Below are 18494 nucleotides of genomic sequence, written 5' to 3'. Positions count from 1 at the left end.
GTCCCAATCCCTTGAGTTCCCTTAGCATTGTGTGTGTGTAAATGCTCTTACTTTCACTATTAAACATAGCCCGGAGTTATACTGTTGTTGTTCTTCGATTTGATTTCACCAAACGTTTAAATGATTGCCGATCACAATCAATCAGGATTTTTGTCCGGCCACATTTCCTCCTCGAAGATGAGGAGCCAGGCAGTGTATATTGTCCATCAAAACATTGCTATTAAGACCATGTAAAGTTCTGTTATCCTAAATTTGCTAATAATTGTCACATAAATTATATAGTTTATTGGCATTGACTAGATCCTGGAATCCTGAAATTTAAAGACACCTTGATTATTGCTCCCAAGCATTAAGCAAGGTGCATAATGAAGACCCAGCTTTAATTCAGCTCACAGAACAGATAACAACAGTTCTTTACATAGTCAGTTATCATCCAGTGTTGTCAATAAAATTCAAGGAAATTGAAAATTTAACCCCTCGATTGTGATTGTCAATAGTTATAAAATATCAAATCACATTAGTTATTATTGTGATTTGATATTTTTGATTTTGAATTTAATTTTAAGTAAGGAAGAGTTTATTTCTTCCTTGTTTTCTGCTGTTGTTTCACATGATTTTCACGCTAACATAGTACACTCTCGAAAGCAGTTCAGTGAATAATATTTATACAATGATAATTTAAGACAAATCTCATTTCAAGCCTATTTTAATGAGAGTCATGTGCAATTCATATCTTCACATGCAGAATCCAATTGATCCCCAATATCTGTTTGAAATTAGTAGAATTTATTACAGTCAGGTTTGGTTTCAAGGACAAATTACAAATGGTCCTATCAAATTCTAATACAGAGATCAGGCATAACATTATCACCACCTTCCTCATTCGGTGCCATCTTCAGCAGCCTATCAACAACTATGAGGAAATGACTAAATTAGCTCATCAGGAAAGAAAGCTCTGTCCTAGAATGTCCCTTTGACCTAGTGGAGGTGATAAGAGACCGGGGAACTCTAGCAAAACATTTCTCTTTGGAAATTTCTCCACCCCATACATGACACTGTCACAGAACTGGAGAGCTCCTTTAGAGACAGGCTGCTGCATCCTAAATGCACAAAGGATATTAATTAGTTTTTTCACAAATTTACAATGGCACATGTTGTTCCATCAACAAATTGGACCTTATAGATTAGGAATAGGATGTCAATAGAGTTCATGTATGTAAAAGTAGACAGACACATACTTTTGGCAATATACTGTATGTCTGTCTCATCATACTCCTGTGTCAGGAATACGTAGTAGTCATAAGCAACATCAAGATGTTTATGATACACCTTGAAAAAAAAGATTCCTGTGATCCTTTATTAATCCTACCAATATAAAGAGAAACCCTAATTAAGCATGTCTACAGATAGCAAATACATAAAGATGATGATTTTTATTATCTATATGTTTTATCTTGTCTTGGTTCCATAGGTACATAGTAAAAACGTCTGCACACATTCTGCATTCTAAATTGTTGTCTGTTTTGGTGGTTTTCATAAGCATTGACACAGTTAGAGCAGGGGGTAACATTGGATATAAGTGACTTTTACCATAAGTATTTTATGAATCTTATTTTTTGTGTGGCTTTTACCAATAATGATTAATAGGTTTCTCTTTGATAAAGGGTATTACCATGTAGTAATTTCAGATGTATCGGTTTGCCATGGTATGCATTTAGTTTAGATTAGGTCTGTGAGTTTGCTTGTTGGGGTCCTTGAGTTTCACTGCCCTGGAACCCTCTAAAGGTGTTAATCCTGCTTTGAGTGGAGGTATAAATAAAGTACAGAGAACTATTCCAACCATGAAACTCAATGGAATGCCATAACTAACTGGTGTGTAAGGTAAGATTTTGATGTAAAATTCATAATTAACATATATATATATCTTATCTGACAGATAAAATATTTAAACCGTTTTCTTGGTGCAGCTATAATTTCTTGGATTCCTTTTCAATGGTAAGGATTTGATCAAAACTTAGTTCATAACTGTGACGGTGAAGCAAAATTGTACTTTTTTTTTTACAAATAAAATCTGACGGGTATGCTGTGCATTTGGATTCAGTCCCAGCTGCAGGTTTTTCTGGGGTGTGTCAGTATCAGTAGAGACTGTAATTACCAGTACAGTAACTGCCAGTTTTCTTTGCAATACAGTTGCAGCTCAAATTAGATGGGTGAACATGTGCCCCCCCAAAAAGATTCTTCACTGAATGTCAAACTGCCCTGCTGGGAGTTAAACAGCTACTCCAGTCCCAAGTCATTCTCTGCCTTTATTTTATTCCAGGATTGCTCTGTATTTAACTCCATCCAGGACAAGCATTCCCCACAGCATGATGCTGCCACCACCGTTTGCATTCAGGTTGGTGTGAAATGTTAGTTAACCTCCATGCATCAGGTTTTTACATGTTTTGTGGCCCCTACATGCTTTATGATCAACTTTAATAATAACTTTTTATGGCTTTCTTTTAACAATGGCTTTCTCCCACCTGAAAGCAGGTTAAAAACATACGTACACCCCGTTTTCATACTTTTATTACCATACAAAAACGTGACAATAGCCTACGACTCCATTGTATTGCATTAGCCTACTTTAAGTCCGTGTATCAAGGGTCGAAGTTGAAGAGGTGTTAATACTTTTCTAAGCCTCTGTGTAACAAGCTAAATAAATAATTGTCCATCTGTTTATCGTTTCCCCTGCTCCTTCGTATATTTCTTAGCGTGCACTGAATTGTCTGTGTGCACAGATTCTGCTTGCAGGTGTTAGAGGAAGCGGGAACATTTTATTTCAGCTCGTGCATTCTTTGTCGTCTCTTACGTTGCCACGGTTTCACTTTGCGCGCGCGTGCATATGTGCGCGCTCACGCTGGCTATTGTGTTTTTTTTTATTACCAGGAGACCACCGTGGGCCTTGCTGGGGTAACGGAGCGGGTGACCAGCTGAATAATAACTAGGCGCTTTAAAAAACCATGGCGGACGAACAAGAAATAATGTGCAAACTGGAGAATATCTTGGAAATACGGTAAAGCGCAAATGCAGCCTCTTCCAATGAATGTCTTCCAGATGTTTGGCTAGTGTTTCGAAGCGTTAAGTTAGCTAGCTTTAGCCGTCTGAGAAAAAGCCCCTTGGCTTCGCTTTTGTTTTTAACCTCGCCAAGATTAGCAGCTCTGCTCTGAATTAAAGGGGTTTTGCTGCTCTACGGCTTCAATTATCTAGTCACTGACACTGTTGATAGAAGGGCTAATTGTGTAGTAAATACACACGGCGTGCTGATCTTTAAAGCGCATGTTTGCGGTAATGCATCAAAATCCCAGATGCGCCACAACAAATGCCAGATGTGTTATGATGAACTGTGTTAGCTAGTTGCTTAGCTATTTATCATTAGGCTGCTTAGCAGAGATGGATAATGATGTTTTATTTCCTGTTGGAACAGGTTTGTGTAGTTTTAACAACACTACAATAAATAGTGGTCTGAATTGATATAATTTGCTCCGTGTGGGGGGAATGTTCTTTTATAGATGTCATTGTTTTGGGTATAATTTATCTTGCCCTTTGGCATTTCCCTTAGAGGAAATCTATACAGAATTCTGACAGCTAGCTAAAAAACAGTAAAAGATCTTTGCCATGGGCTTGCAGAAACAAGACGATCCAGATGCAGAAGATCAAGTCTCGTCTAAAGATGGAGTTTGAGGCCCTGGAGTCTGAGGAGAAGCATCTAAAAGAATACAAGCAAGAAATGGATCTCCTTCTGCAAGAGAAAATGGCCCATGTTGAAGAGCTGCGCCTCATTCATGCAGATATTAATGTGGTAAGTTGGTCATATTCCCAAAATGCACTTGGCACAACCAAGAACCTGTTTGGTTATTGTTAAATACAATTTCCAGCAGCTGTTTCTTGAAAAATCCTTAAATGCCAATCAAAGCACTGGCATCTGGTTCTTACTGGAATCTGGTGTTTTAGGCTCTGAACCTAATAGTTTTTTGCCCAAAATGTCTGTATTAATCTTAAAATGCTGTCATTTTAGATGGAGAGCACCATAAAGCAGTCAGAGAACGACCTGAATAAACTACTAGAAACAACTCGTCGCCTTCATGATGAGTACAAACCTCTGAAGGAGCACGTTGATGCACTTAGGATGACCTTAGGTCTGCACAGACTTCCCAACTTGAACGAAGAGGAGGAGAAGCTCTCCCTGGAGTCAGTATATACACACACTAACAGAAAAACAACACAGCTGAGATGCTGCTTGATATCACATCGAACAGTTCCACATTTTGTTACGTTACAACCACAAACTGCATTCTGTTTTATTTGGATTTTTCATTGACAAACATAAATTAGTTCATAATTGTAAAGTGGATGTAAAAGGATCCATAGCTTTAACAAATATTTTTACAAATAAAATTCTAAAAAATGTGGAGTAGATTTGTAATTAGCACCCCCTAAATGTCAGTACTTTGTAGAACATCGATGTACTGCATAAATGGCTGCCAGTCTCTTAGGGTATGTTTCATGTAGCTTTGCTCTACATAGACTGAGGTTTTTACCCATTTACCCATTCAAAATACGCTAAGAGAACATTTGTGAACATCAGTTTTTAAGATCTGCCACATACTCTCAATAGGATGTGGATCTGGACTTTGACTTGTCCAGGCTACACATAAATAAGCTGCACAATATCCATTCATAACCATCATCGTCATGTTAGTATATGAAAAATTTGATAGGCAGGCATGCAAATTCTGCCTGCTGCTAATAAATTCAGCCAGTTGGAGAGGCGATAACTGCCCTTGATGTCCACATTTAATGTATATTTCGTAGTCATCACATTATTCAGCAGAAGTATCACATTGACATGTTTTCCTCATATTTTGCAGCCCTAACCCACTCCCTAGTGGCTCTGATTGTATGATTAGGACTGTTCTGCTAGAAGGTCCACATCCTTCCTATCCTTAAGTCTTTTTTTTTTGCCTCTATAAGGTTTTCTTCCAGAATAGGATGATGCACTGTAATTAGCTCTTGGTAGCTGAATGCATTAACTCTGATGAGCTATTCCATCTGTGCTAAAGAAATCCATCCCCACATTATGATGCTGCCACCGCCACCTTTCACTGTAGGATGTAAGGATAGGTTTCCACAATGCTTACAAATCTGACCAAAGGGTTTGGTTTTTTGCATGTTTTTGCCGTTTCCCTTTCATGGCTTGTGGCAAACTGTAAAGAAGACTTCTTATTGCTTCCTTTCAACAATGTTTTAAAGGCCTAATTAGTAGAGTTCAAAACTAATAGTTGTCCTGTCAAAATATTTCTGCATCTCCTCCAAAGTTAACTCTGGGTTGCCTTTCTAAAACATCCATGTCCATCCATGTCTTTGTAAATACCAGGTGTGCCATTCTCTTTCCGTTTTTTGAATGATGGATTGACCAGTGCTTTGTAGGATGTTCTGAGATTTTAAATCTGGGTTTATAACCTAATCCTTCTTTGAATTTCTCTTTATCCTTGACCTATGTGGTATGTTCCTCGGTCGGATGCTGGTTGTTCACATACTTAATGTTCTGTAACGAATCTCTGAGTGCCTCACAGAACAGCTGCATTTATACTAAGATTTATTACACACAGGCTCTATTTAAGTAAACTTTTCAGAAAAATAATCTATAGTTTTTCTTCCACTTTGACATTATGCAACATGTTTTTTGGGTCTAACAGAAAGAATAAAATAAAACGGACTGTAGTTTGTGGTTGCGATGCGCCCAAACATGAAAAGGTTCAAAGATCTTTGCAGGTTACTGTATATTTTTACAATACATTGGTGACAAATCCTGCAGATAATGTTTTTTTTTTTTTGCAATTTTAATGTATAAAATATCATATTTCCAAAATAACATTTGACATTCTCATACCATACTTTAAGTGGTTTTCTTTGAAGCATTAAGTATATTTACTTGTTGCAGGAATAAGGTACAGACTTACAGATGAACTACAGCAGGGCAATCGTAATCCTTTACAGGGTTTATTTTAGCATCATGGCACATTGAATATTTGCAGCGATGGATGGCATTTTAATGTGCATCATGGCTGACCCCATTGCTTGAAGCTTTGGAGCTGTTAACGTTCTCATGGTACTACTCAGACAAGACCATGTGATCTCACTTTTATTACAAGTCCCATCTAAAGTTACCAGCACAAAATAGTATTGGGACAAACTTGGTGTGACATAGAGAAATCGTAGGTAGCAAACAAAATCTGCTGCATGAAAGACGACGTACGGTCCATATCTAAATGTTTAAATTCTGCATATTGCAAAGAACAAAGTTGAGTAGAGTTCCTGGGTCATAATAAGTTTGTTTTGAAAAGTTACTGTTTCGAAAATGCTATATTTTTCCATCTTACTATTGCTGCGGCCTTTTAATGAGATGCCAGAGGAAAGTGCCAGAATGATCAGAGATTTCTCTGGCTGTATTAAACACAGAATAACGCCTATCTGCCCCTCGCTCACCTGCTCCTCACAAGAAAGACCAGCTCAAATGCTCAGATGCTTAAGGGTTGCCACTGAATAAAATAATATAAATTTTTGTTTAAAATTGTCTTGTAAATACAGTGAGACCAGTATATTTTCACTTGAGGTTATTATATCTTAAATGCCCAGAGATTCTCTCATTAAATAGTATTTATTTGTTAACTGTGATATAACCGTTTCCTTTAACCACATCCAAGATGAACCATTGCAGCATACCCCTCCCTCAGCTACAAGTTTCAACGAAACTTGAATGGGATTTTTTTTTCCATTTGTTCTAATAGATTTATGACTCTGATGACGACATGACACTTCCATGGTGATAACAAACACATATTTGGTGTTGATGTATTGGAACAGAGCAGCAAAGCCTAATTAAGTTTGGGAAAGGTTGTTAATCATCCGACTCAACCAGGAGACAAAAAACAGTCTGGTTGCTTTTTAATTTAAAGAATAGGAAGAATCTGGTTGATGTGGTGTTGGCCAGACCAATGAAATGTAACCAAAGCTACAGAAAAGGCTCTCAGAATTTTACTGTATTTATTGATACCGCTGTAGAGTTGAAAAGTTGCTGTTGAGATGATGGAACAGTGCAAGTCACAGGAACCTGGAGCTCCTTCGTCTGAGACAATTTTTGATTGGATAACATCTTGAGAACCCGATTGGTTGTTCCCCGCCCCATTCATCACCGTGGGGTTTGGTTGGTTTCCGAGCTTGTCCTTCATGCTAAAGCCCACATGTGACGGGGAATGTTCTAATTCTTTCAAGAACAGAAATTTGAGGCGCTGTACCGAGTTACAGTGGAATATCTCTTGAGTTGGATGTGATCTTTTTGCAGTCTCTGGTCTGAGAAATTACGCTGATTAATAATGATATGGCTATGTTAAAGTTTATTTACAAGGCTTCTGACACATTCACTAATATTCCAATGGAGAATGGTGCAGATGCCTCTACATTTTAGCCCACCCTGAAATGTTCTTTTTTTTTCTGGTGTGATTTAGGTGAACTGGCCCTTTAAAAACTTGATACTAAATATATGAACTTTTTTTCTAATTATTTATCCGAAAAAGTTTAAAATACCCCTTTTGATTGTCTTGTAAATGACTTATAAGTATCTCATTGGTTGAAACCTAAATTTGTCCAGCTTCAGAAACTGCCAAAATGATGGTGAGGAATTAAAGCAATTTCAGGATTCACAAAAATCTGTGTGATCCACTAAATGGAAGGTACATCAGAGTGGCCTGACAAGTATGCTTCCAGAAGCACAAACCGCAGGCTGACATCCATCAGCAGCAGATGATGGTACAATTTGCTGCCGCAAATCATAGTTAATGGTGCTAGAATATAGAAGTTGAACGTATCCAAAGTTTTTTTTTTTTGGGCCAGCAGACCTTCAGGTATCTCAAGTCAGAAGTGTTGGGTGTAGTTTTTAGTTTTGTCACCAATGTTTTGGTGTACGGGAAGAGTGCTAAAGTATCACTGGCGGGTATTCCTGATGATGGACGACTGGTTTATTTATGATTGTCTTGTTTATTTGCACTAAAGGCCACGTTCTTGTTTCTAAGTGTCAGTTTAAAAAAAACGAAACTTTTCTGTTCCATCTTACTAGCCTTTACTAGTGCTATTATTGTGTTTTTATCAAACGGATGTACTCCTCAGCTAAAAGGACAAATGTGACCTTCCTAATAAGTAAGAAAGAAATGGTTTGTGAGATTTCCTTACACACTAAAACAAAAGGGGGGGATAAAAAAAAGTTTGCAATAAGAGCCCTGACCCAGTGCTGCTCTGTGTGCTGACATCGTTGGTCGGCTCACTTGTAGACTTGGCCATGTATTGTGTGCAGGCTCGAGTGATGAGTTCATTGCTGGCCAGGTGGTTGTTGTCTCTCCTTCCTGTCCCAGTGACATGCCCCCCCGACGTTCAGCCGGCCATAAAAGAGACTTCGAAAGCAGCAGCTTATGTTCCCCCGAGGTTTTTCTTGGTATAGACAACTCGTTGTAGAAGCCGAGTGACAGATTTATGGAGAGATGAAAGGAGATGTTAATTTGGAAATGTTTAGTAATTGTAGCAAATAATATAAGTTCCCTGAGGAACTGTATGACAAGATGTACAGGAAGAGAGTAGGAGAAAATTAAATCACAACCCTAACAGCTTGCTGGGTACATTTAAAGGTAATATTTGAGAGTGACATGTCAGGAGAAAAATGAGCATTCTATACCTCAAGACATGGGAGAAATCTTCCCTGAAATATTAACCTGAGAAACACATTGAATGTCTCTGTGGGTTATGCAGTGCTAGTAAAAAGGCCAGCGTGCTTGGCACAGAGGTCGGTCGTGTTCACAGGAAATCTAACGCATCAAATTTGTTCTGTGAATGCTCAAAGATCTACTCTACCTCAGACCTATTTTGAGGGAAACCAGAGAGGGTAATGAAAGGGGATATCGCTTTTTTTCTGTTTTGAAAAAGGGCCAGTCATGCATAAAGTCCAAGGCCACATTTCTTTCCCAGCCCTCCCCTCCCCTGCCCACACACAAGCACAGCAACACACACACTTTTATGCATCCAAACAGACTTTTAATTACTTTAAACACTTAATCAGATGTGCATTTAAGAAAACGGTGTCACAACTGCAATTTTCTTCAGTTGAAGATGATTATCATGGACTGTTTAGTGTGTTTTGTTAATGTGTTAATTATGAGCTCTAAATAATATGTGCTTGCCAGATTTATTTCACTCTTTTTTTTTTTTTCAATATGCTTTGAACAGTTACTTTGAAAAGCAGAAGGCAGAGTGGCAGAAGGAGCCACACGAGCCCGCCATCCCAGAATCTCTTGCTGCGGCTGCAGCAGCTGCACAACAGCTTCAGGTGTCTAGGAAGCAGGATGCCCGGCAGACAGCCACCTTTAGGCAGCAGCCGCCACCCATGAAGGTATTTCCATTTAAAACAGATGCAGCAGACATCAGAAAACTCTTTGGATGCTTTCATTAGGGAATGTTTCATAAATATTGGTAATTTCTTTATAATAATTAAAGAAGTAAATGCTGTTTAAATAATTTAACAATATGCATAACCCCGAGCAGCCCAGATGGAAGTAAAAACAAAACCAAGTCCTCCCATACTTAAAAACACTTTGGCCATAGAAAATTATAATAAAAATGTTTAGAAGTTTGCTTATTTGACAATAAGGCAGATGCTATATCCTATATTATTGTTGTTCTTTTTTTTTCTTTTAACATTTACTTAGATTGAGCAGAATACAACTGATGTATGCAACACACACACACACACACACACACACACACTCAAGTAACCCTGCTAACTGCAGTCAATGGTTTTTCCACTTACACACAACAGCATTAAGAAAAACTTGTGGCTCCCCCTGTTTTTATTCATTCTAATAAGTACGGTTTGGTATAACCTGACAAATATATTTTATTAAGCATCATTTTAAAGGATTATTGCCTTAATAACTGAACCTTAAATGCATTATTTAACCATATTGATCCAGAATAACGGCACATAGAAAGAACGAAGAAATCATTTATCCACTTGTGCTTACTATGTGTTTAATACTTTTTGTATCATAATTTCTACACACCTTTTAACTTGTTTTTTTTTTTTTGTTACTGCCAGCAAGTTGCAATTATATTTTAATTTGATCAACTTGTATTATGTTTGTATAAAAAATATTTGAGAATATGTATGTACAGTGTTCATGTCACAGTGCAGTAAGTGCAGGGCGTCGTTAGCAGCATGTGCATTAAATAATGATTATGACTACCTCCAATAAGATATAACAGAAATGGCTTTAGGTCCACAGTCCATACATTTTTGCATTCAAATATAAATAGGTCATAAAGGACAAACTGGATTTTCTTTGTGTGCAGTTACTCCTGAGGTCTTAATGAAATGTCTGTGGCGCTGTGCTTCTTGTTTTCCTGTGATTAAAAATACCACAGATTACAGAACTACTACACTCTATTAACCCTGTCTTCACTTGTCTTTTTATTAGTATCTAGTTTAAGTGGCTGTAATAAGCACAACATTTTTTTTCAGGAGGGTGTGTTCGCATTGGCTCTTTAATCTAACTTTAATTCACAGTTAAGCCCATAACTATTCATACCCCTGCCTGATTGTGGATTTGTTTTTCAACAAACTTCTTTTGACTGAAAGTAATTATAACATTTTGGAATATCCTAGAGTCCTGGGTTGGATCTGGAAGAGAATTTGGGGAGGGAGCTAAATATCAGGGTGATGGCAAGGAGGCCTTCCAACCTCAAAGACTTGGAGCTCATCACCAAAGATAATTTGTCAAAGTACAAAAGGAAACATGCAAAAACTGGCCCACAGCTATAGGAAGGGTTTGATTGCTATGATGCCAGTAAAGGTTTTCCATTGATTACTGAGACTGTATATACAATTTCAACATTCAGTTTTTTTTTGTAAAATGTAATTACTCAAAATAATTAGTCAAAATTGGTGTTTGTTTTACATTATCTTGAAAGATTCCCATTTCATTTTCTATCTGAAACAAACTTATTAGTTGAATAAAAACATAAATTATTTTATTTTATTCATTGTCAGAATAATTTTGAGCTTAACTGTAAATCATGACAGCAGGTGTTTTATTGGTTAGTGGTCATATTTGCAAAAAATTGCCATTGTGGGATTGATCAGAAACATGATCTGTGATGCTAAAGTTGGGTTTTTTGTTCAGCTTATCTAATATGTCACTATTACCATATCCCATGGTTACCAATCTACTAATTCCATGTAAGCCAACAGTAGCACAGTAACACTGTCCACTATGCTAACAGCAGCCCAGTGCTACTATAAGCAAAACTGCTTAATATTAGCTAAATGCAAAAATAAGTATGCTAGCTATCAATGGCAAACATTGATATATTGTAGTTGGGGTGTATGCTGATATTTGCTACCATGCTAGCATTAGGTAAAGTACTTCTTATAGCATGTTAGCTAACAATAGCTAACACTATCTGCTGTGAAATGTTTTCAATGGCTAAAATGCTAAGGTTAGCTAATATGTGAATATTAGCTTGGCTATCACTAACAGGTTAGCCAGCATTAACTTTATTTTGCTAATAGTAAATTATATGCTGGCATTATTGCTGGCTAATATTCTAATATTAGAGTGTTGCTAACAATAAAATCTAGCCAACATTAAGTAACCGTGCTATACATTGCTAGCAGCCTATATGCTGTTGTCAGCAGATGCTTAGCTAACATGCCAATAGGGCTCGGGAACGTGACGTCAGCAGTGCAATGCGTTTCGTGTTTTTTCGGTGTAAGATGCAGTAGAGTCGGGGATCGAGTTGGAGCGGTGTGGCTTTGTTTTGATTAAACATTCTAAAAAAAACGATACAATGGCAAATGGTTTTTGCGTTATTAACTGCAACAATCGGTTTCATGATCGGAGAGGAAAACGGATCCCAGATGGAGTGCGTTTTTTCCTTTTTCCAGTGTGGAAGCAGCACTATGGAGCACAGGCGGGAGAGCTAATATACCTTGCTGCGGGGTAACATACCACTGAGCAGGGTGCTGCAGTAATGTGGTTGCACTGGGCAAAATTATGACAGTGTGCTGTTCTCCGACCAATATATGCCCCAGTATTGTTTTGAAAGTGTAAAACTTAACAGCTTTGTGAACCACTTGTGAAACTTGTGCAAACACGTCAGATAATGTTACCCCTGGAAGCTCATTTAGGTCGGTTGTCGTAGGGATCAAGCCTGTTAACGGAATGTATTTTCTCTAGGTATTGCTGTTTCGAAACACTGTTTAATTTATTTTGGTACGGGATCCGTGACTTGCTCTGCTCATGATACATTGTGTTTAAAGGTAGCTTCTGTTAGAAATGCCGGTGTTGCCACCAAAAAAATGGCTGTGGCAATCCCAGCGTGCAATGCGCCGTGACGTCCATTCCCAAGCCCTATAGTAAAATCAGCATAAACTGTGCTTTCACTGTCTTAATTTAATTTAATTAAACTTATGATACGAAGATATCTATGCAATGCATTGTTTGCTATGGTAGGACTTTGCAAGTTTTGGGTTTAAAAAAATCTGTTACAAATTAGATTTTTAAGGCTCATTTGACAGCAATGTATCTGTAAATATTTTTGCAAAGTGGGTTGCTACTTATTCACACAAGACCTTTGTTTTGTTTATTTTTGTTACATATTGCGGTAAATCCGTCTAAGCATGTAAAGAAAACACTGGGCAGTTGGCTCCTGTGGTTGCTTTGGTTGTTTTTTGTTTTACTGTGAATTGTCACTAAAAAACCCATAAAGTTGACCAGATTTAGGGCACTGCAAATACACTGTTTCCTAAGGTGCCTTGCAGACAGAACACTTTAGAAGTACAGCTGTAATGTGAACATGGCTGGAACACATCAATACTAATATTGTTAGCAGCAGGGTTTCACAGCACTTTTCACTTATCTTTAGATCCTGCAACTCTATCTCCTTGTTGTGATATATGGGAAAAAACCTGTAGTAAACAAATAAGTATTCCCCTTACTTTGGACATGCAATGCTGTGTTTGGCTCAGTGTAGTGGAGATTTTCAGTTGCTAATCTTTCCAGATGTTTTGGAAATGCCTTACATCCTGTTTATGGGTGAAAGCACTTTGATTTACTTAACAATTTTTATTTTGGAAATAATGTAAGTATAGTTTTAGTGGGGTTGTGCCTTGTAAAAGTATTCTTGCTCTTTTTTTTTCTCCACATTTCTGTGACGTTAAAACCAAAACCATTTATTTTCATCCACTATGATTCAATTCAATTCAGTTTATTTATATAGCGCCAATTCACAACATGTCGTCTCAAGGCACTTCACAAAAGTCAGGTACATACATTCCAATTAATCCTAACCATTGAACAATGCAGTCAGAGTTTTACTCAAATTGGACAAAGTTTTTCTATCTATGGAAACACAGCAGATTGCATCCAGTCAATGACTTGCAGCATTCACTCCTCCTGGATGAGCATATAGAGACAGTGGACAGTCACTGGTGTTGACTTTGCAGCAATCCCTCATACTGAGCATGCATGTAGCGACAGTGGAGAGGAAAAACTCCCTTTTAACAGGAATAAACCTCCAGCAGAACCAGGCTCAGTGTGAGCAGCCATCTGCCAATTCATCTGCCAACTGATTCAGTTCTTTGCAGAACCACCATTTGCTGCAATTATAGTTGCGGGTTTTTGGGAGTATTTTCCCCATTCCTACGAGAAGTATCTCGATCACATTGGATGGGAAGTGTCTGAAAATCAACTTTTAGTCTTGCCACAAGCCCCTAATTGGATTTATGTTTGGACTTTGACTGGGGCATTCTAACACGTTATTTTTCTTTGATCTAAACTCTTTCATGGTAGCCCTGGCTATCTGTCCAAGGTAATTTTCCTACTGGAAGGTGAACCGCCGAACAGGCTCAAGTGTTTCGCTGTACCTAACAGGGTTTCTGTCAGTTTGTCCCTATATTTAACTTTACCTCTCTTTCCTGTCCCATCTGATCAGTTTCCCCAATCCTGCTTTTGAAAAGCCTCCCCACAGCATAATGCTGCCACCCCTATGTTTCACCTTGGGAATGTTGTTTTCAGAATGATGAGCAGTGTTAGTTTCTTCCAAATGTTTGCTGCATCCACTACATGGCTTTTTGTTTCTGTTTCAGATGATGGATCATACAGTTTTATGTAAAATGCTTTAAAACCTGTGATTGTTGGGATTATGAAACTGAGAATATTATTTAATATTAAAATTTTAATATTTTATCAAGTAATATTTTGGTCTGTTAAGGGTTATCCTGTGAATACCAGCCCAGTAAGGCGATGGTAATAGGACAAAATAGAAAGGTGAGACGAGCTCTGACATTATTGAACAGCATAAACTCTGTACACACATGGAATTAATTCACACGATTTCTTAAAATACAAGAATTTATTAACAAAAATAAGTCAACTCAAAGTCAAACACATTTCAATCAACAAACTCTTTACTATGCTAAAACAATCCAACTAAACTACCAAGCAGAACTAAAGAATAACGAAGACTAATAGGCTATGTACAATAGAAACAAGTTGATTAAAGATGATTGAAAATCATGACCAAAAGAGTGAAGCAACATTACTATGCAATGTTTATGTTTGAGAAGCAAGGATTATCTTGAAGAATCTGGAAATGAAGTTAAGTTAGTCTTGGAACCAATTTAGGCAATAACCCGCAAACCTTTAGACAACTCTTCACAATGCAAGATTAGATAAAATATTATTTTAATAAAATGTTTTAAATAATGATCTGCTGAATAAAACCAACCTTCTGGATGACCATTTCTCAACAGTGTCTCATTAGCTGCCTTTATTTATTAAAATAATATTTTAAGAAATCTTATTAAGGGAATATTTTGGAAAGAGCCAAATCTTTCTGGAGAAATGGGGCTTAATGATGTTTAATTAGTTATCAAATTTAGTAAATTATGTTAGGGACACATTATTTACTGTATTGAAAACTAAACCTTTCTGGGTAAATATTATTTAGCAGCAAGCACACGTCCTTAGCTGTTAGCAGTTAAGCTAACAAAGAAGCTGCTAGCTTAACACCAGATTCAAACACACACCTTTAAAATACCGTTAATAAAAGGGTTAAAATGCATAAGCGCGGACGACGCGTTATGATCAATCTGTTTAAAATCACCCTTTAATAAAGTTTGTCTTAACTTTAAAAACACACAAAGAACACAACCTGAGCACGTGTGCTGCAAATAGTCTGCTAGCACCAAGATAGCTGAATTCAACACGAACAAATCAAACTTCATAAATGTAAAACGTTTAGATTATTTCAATCTAAATCACCTCTATATTATTCTGCTCTGCCCAAAACTAACCTCTGACCATGCTGAGGAGTTGTCTGGGTGACGATGAAGTTTGAAGAAGGTATCCACAGTGAACAGTGGTTAGCTACAGCTAACCTCCTTAGCTGTGGGAGTGGCGGCTGTTCTGTCGGCCGGTCTGTGAACAAACAGTTAGCTTCTAGCTAACCTCCATGGCTGTGGATGAAAGACGGCTCGTTCTGTCCGCTAACCACACTGGACGTCACCGTTACCACGGTGATGCGGTCTCTGCTGTCTTCCTTCCAGACTGGGAGACCGCTCGGCTCGGCTTCATAGAGACCGCTTCTCTGTAGGGAACTTCTCTGGGACAGTTTGCTTCTGCAAGCCTCAGAGAAAAAGTAAGCAACTCTTACACCTTAATTTCCCCGTTCATGAATGAAAATACCGGATACACAGACAGTATTTCATTCGTACTTAACTTTGCATATGATCGATGATTGTATGACATCCTTGGATCCAGTTGAAGAGTTTATGTCTGTTTACCAGCGCGCTTGTCTCCCCTATCTGGTCCCTTTCGAAGGCCGTGTGGAAGAGATCGGCATGTTGGAGAGGGGGTGCTCTTATTCAGACAGTGGCATCATGGGAAGTCTGCTGCAGCCCCCCTTTCCTCAATTGCTGGAAGTCAGTTAAATGCAATTTATTTTGAAAGTTCCAGAAAAGTGTGTACCGGAGTTTTAATGTTGAAATCCATGGCCGGGTCCCAACATGATCTTGTTTTGTAACCCCGCTTTAAATTTCTCCACTACTATTTCCCTGACCTGTCTGCTGTGTTCCTTGGTCTTCATGAAGCTGTTTGTTCACTACTGTTCTTGGCAGGAAATTTGTATTTATTTGTTATTTAATTCGCACTCTGTTTACCACTTGGGGGACGTCTGAAAGCAACTGGTTACATTGGATTTTATTTAAAAGGATCAGAGTAAAGAGGCTGAATACAAATGCAAATCTCACTTTTCAGATTTGTATTTGTAATAAATGTTGATCATTTCCCTTCCTTGGTTATGCACCTACCTTGTGTGCCTCTATTGAATTAAATAATGTAAAACACATTGATATTTGTGGTTGTAATATAAAATGTTACAACCACAAATACCAATGTGGTTGTAACATAAAATGAAGAGGTATGAAAGCCGCCTGGCGCAGTAGCTGTTGAATCAGTATGAACAACCAAGGCTGCTGGATTTACCAGTGAGATAAACAGGTTTAGTCCAATTTTATGCAACTAAATTACTTCTTCTGTCCAGGCGTGCCTGTCCTGCCACCAGCAGATTCACCGTAACGCTCCCATATGTCCACTGTGCAAGGCCAAGAGCCGCTCCCGCAACCCAAAGAAGCCCAAAAGGAAGCCAGATGAGTAGATCCTTCTCACACCTTCAACTTCTCGGTAGGGTTTAAACTGCTCCAGTCCACTGATCTTGGATCAGACAGATTTATTCCTCTACATGACTGAAATAAAAAGCTCTGAACTTCAGGACCACTTCAACACAGTCTCTGTTCTAGTAAATAACTTTAGTACTGTCAGCGATTAATTCTGGATATATTGATGTCATATAAGTTGTCTGTGTTTATCATCGCTTTGGATGTGTTTACTGTATATGTAACTGTATGATGTCCATCGTAGTTTACTAGGTTCTGAATAGTGTAATGCAGTAATGCAAAGTGAACTTGTCCAAATAATGTTGCCATTGCTTCTACTGTTTGCCTTTTATTATCTTGTTGTAATCATTATTCGCAGTGCATGCCATGACTGTTGTGTAGTTTTTGTGCCAACATAAAATGGGTTTAATCTCCGAGTTAAATGCAGATACACCATTGTTTTACGTTTACAGTGATCAAAATGAAAGAAAAAAAAAACTAGTAACATGTTTACCTTTAATACAACAAAATGAAATAAATTGATGTTTTGTACTAACTTTGTTGCCATGTTTTGTTTTTTTTGTGTGCAAGGAACTAGAATTAATGGTCTTTGTGATATAGTGTTGTGCAAATAGAGTGTCTTGCAAAAGTGTCCCTACACATTAAACATTTTCACATTTTGTCCCGTTATGACCACAAATGTGTGTCAATGTACTTTATTATGAAGGTCATGCATGGATGTATAGTATAAGTATGGAAAAAGAGACATCGTTTTAACTTTTTTTTTTTTCTTTTACAAATACAAATCTGAAAAGTGTGGCTTGAATCCACTTTCTGACTCAATACTTTGTAGAATCAACTTTCTCTGCACATTTAGAGACAGTTTAGCCCATTCTTCTTTGCAGAATAACTTAAATTCAGTCAGATGGGATGGAGAGCATCTGTAGACATCACATTTTAAACCTGGCCACATATTCCCAAATGTATTTTTTTTTGGACTTTAGACCAGTGTAATACGTGACTATGCATTGAAACTGGCTGTATGTTTAAGGGTTGTCGCTCTGTTAGAAGTTGAGCCCTATGCCCCAGTCTTAAGCTGCTGCCTTTCATAGGTTTCTTTTAGGATCGCCTTTTTTAATTTATTCCATAAATCTTCCCATCAACTCTAGCCAGCTTCCTGATCCTTGCTGAAGAAGAGCATTATCTCATGATGAAGCTACAACAATTTTCTATGGGGGTGATGTGTTTAAGATGATTGTATTTGTTCTAAAATGTTCTTTAAGAAACCTTTGAGGCGTTCACAGAATAGCTGTATCCTGAGATGAAATTACACACAGGCAGAATCTGTTTACTAATACGGTGACTTCTGACACTGCATTTTGTTTAGTGGTGTCTCAATAAAAGGGGTTGAACGAAATGCATGCCACACTTTTCAGATTTTTATTTGAAGGAAAAGTGAAAAACCATTTGTCCTCTGCACAATTATGCGCTGCTTTATGTTGGCCTATAATAAGGTCATAATATTGACACTTGTTGTAATGTGACAAAATATCAAAATGTTTACAGGGTATGAATACTTTTGCGAAGCACTGTAAGCATTGCTAGGTCTGAGCCAGGCACATGAATGGACTGTGTTTGAAAATAAAGAGGTAGGGATATCTTTGACTCTAGCGCATCATTGTGCCTTTCTCTCTGT

The 18494-nt window shown here is 37.7% G+C and overlaps 1 protein-coding gene across 1 annotated transcript; it reads left to right on the top strand.

Moving 5' to 3' along the window:
- Positions 1-2886: 2886 nt before the first annotated feature.
- zc4h2 (zinc finger, C4H2 domain containing) lies at positions 2887-17354 on the top strand. Its single transcript, XM_047353935.1, has 5 exons — positions 2887-3055; positions 3670-3841; positions 4058-4230; positions 9313-9475; positions 16687-17354. Exons 1-5 carry the CDS (start codon positions 3003-3005, stop codon positions 16798-16800), a joined length of 675 nt encoding a protein of 224 aa, XP_047209891.1. The 5' UTR covers positions 2887-3002; the 3' UTR covers positions 16801-17354.
- The last annotated feature ends 1140 nt before the right edge of the window (positions 17355-18494 follow it).

Source organism: Girardinichthys multiradiatus, chromosome 23 (assembly GCF_021462225.1).
Source record: "Girardinichthys multiradiatus isolate DD_20200921_A chromosome 23, DD_fGirMul_XY1, whole genome shotgun sequence".
Classification (NCBI taxonomy): Eukaryota; Metazoa; Chordata; class Actinopteri; order Cyprinodontiformes; family Goodeidae; genus Girardinichthys; species Girardinichthys multiradiatus.
The sequence above is the reverse complement of the archived record's forward strand: the minus strand, read 5'-3'. Positions and strand labels throughout refer to the sequence as shown.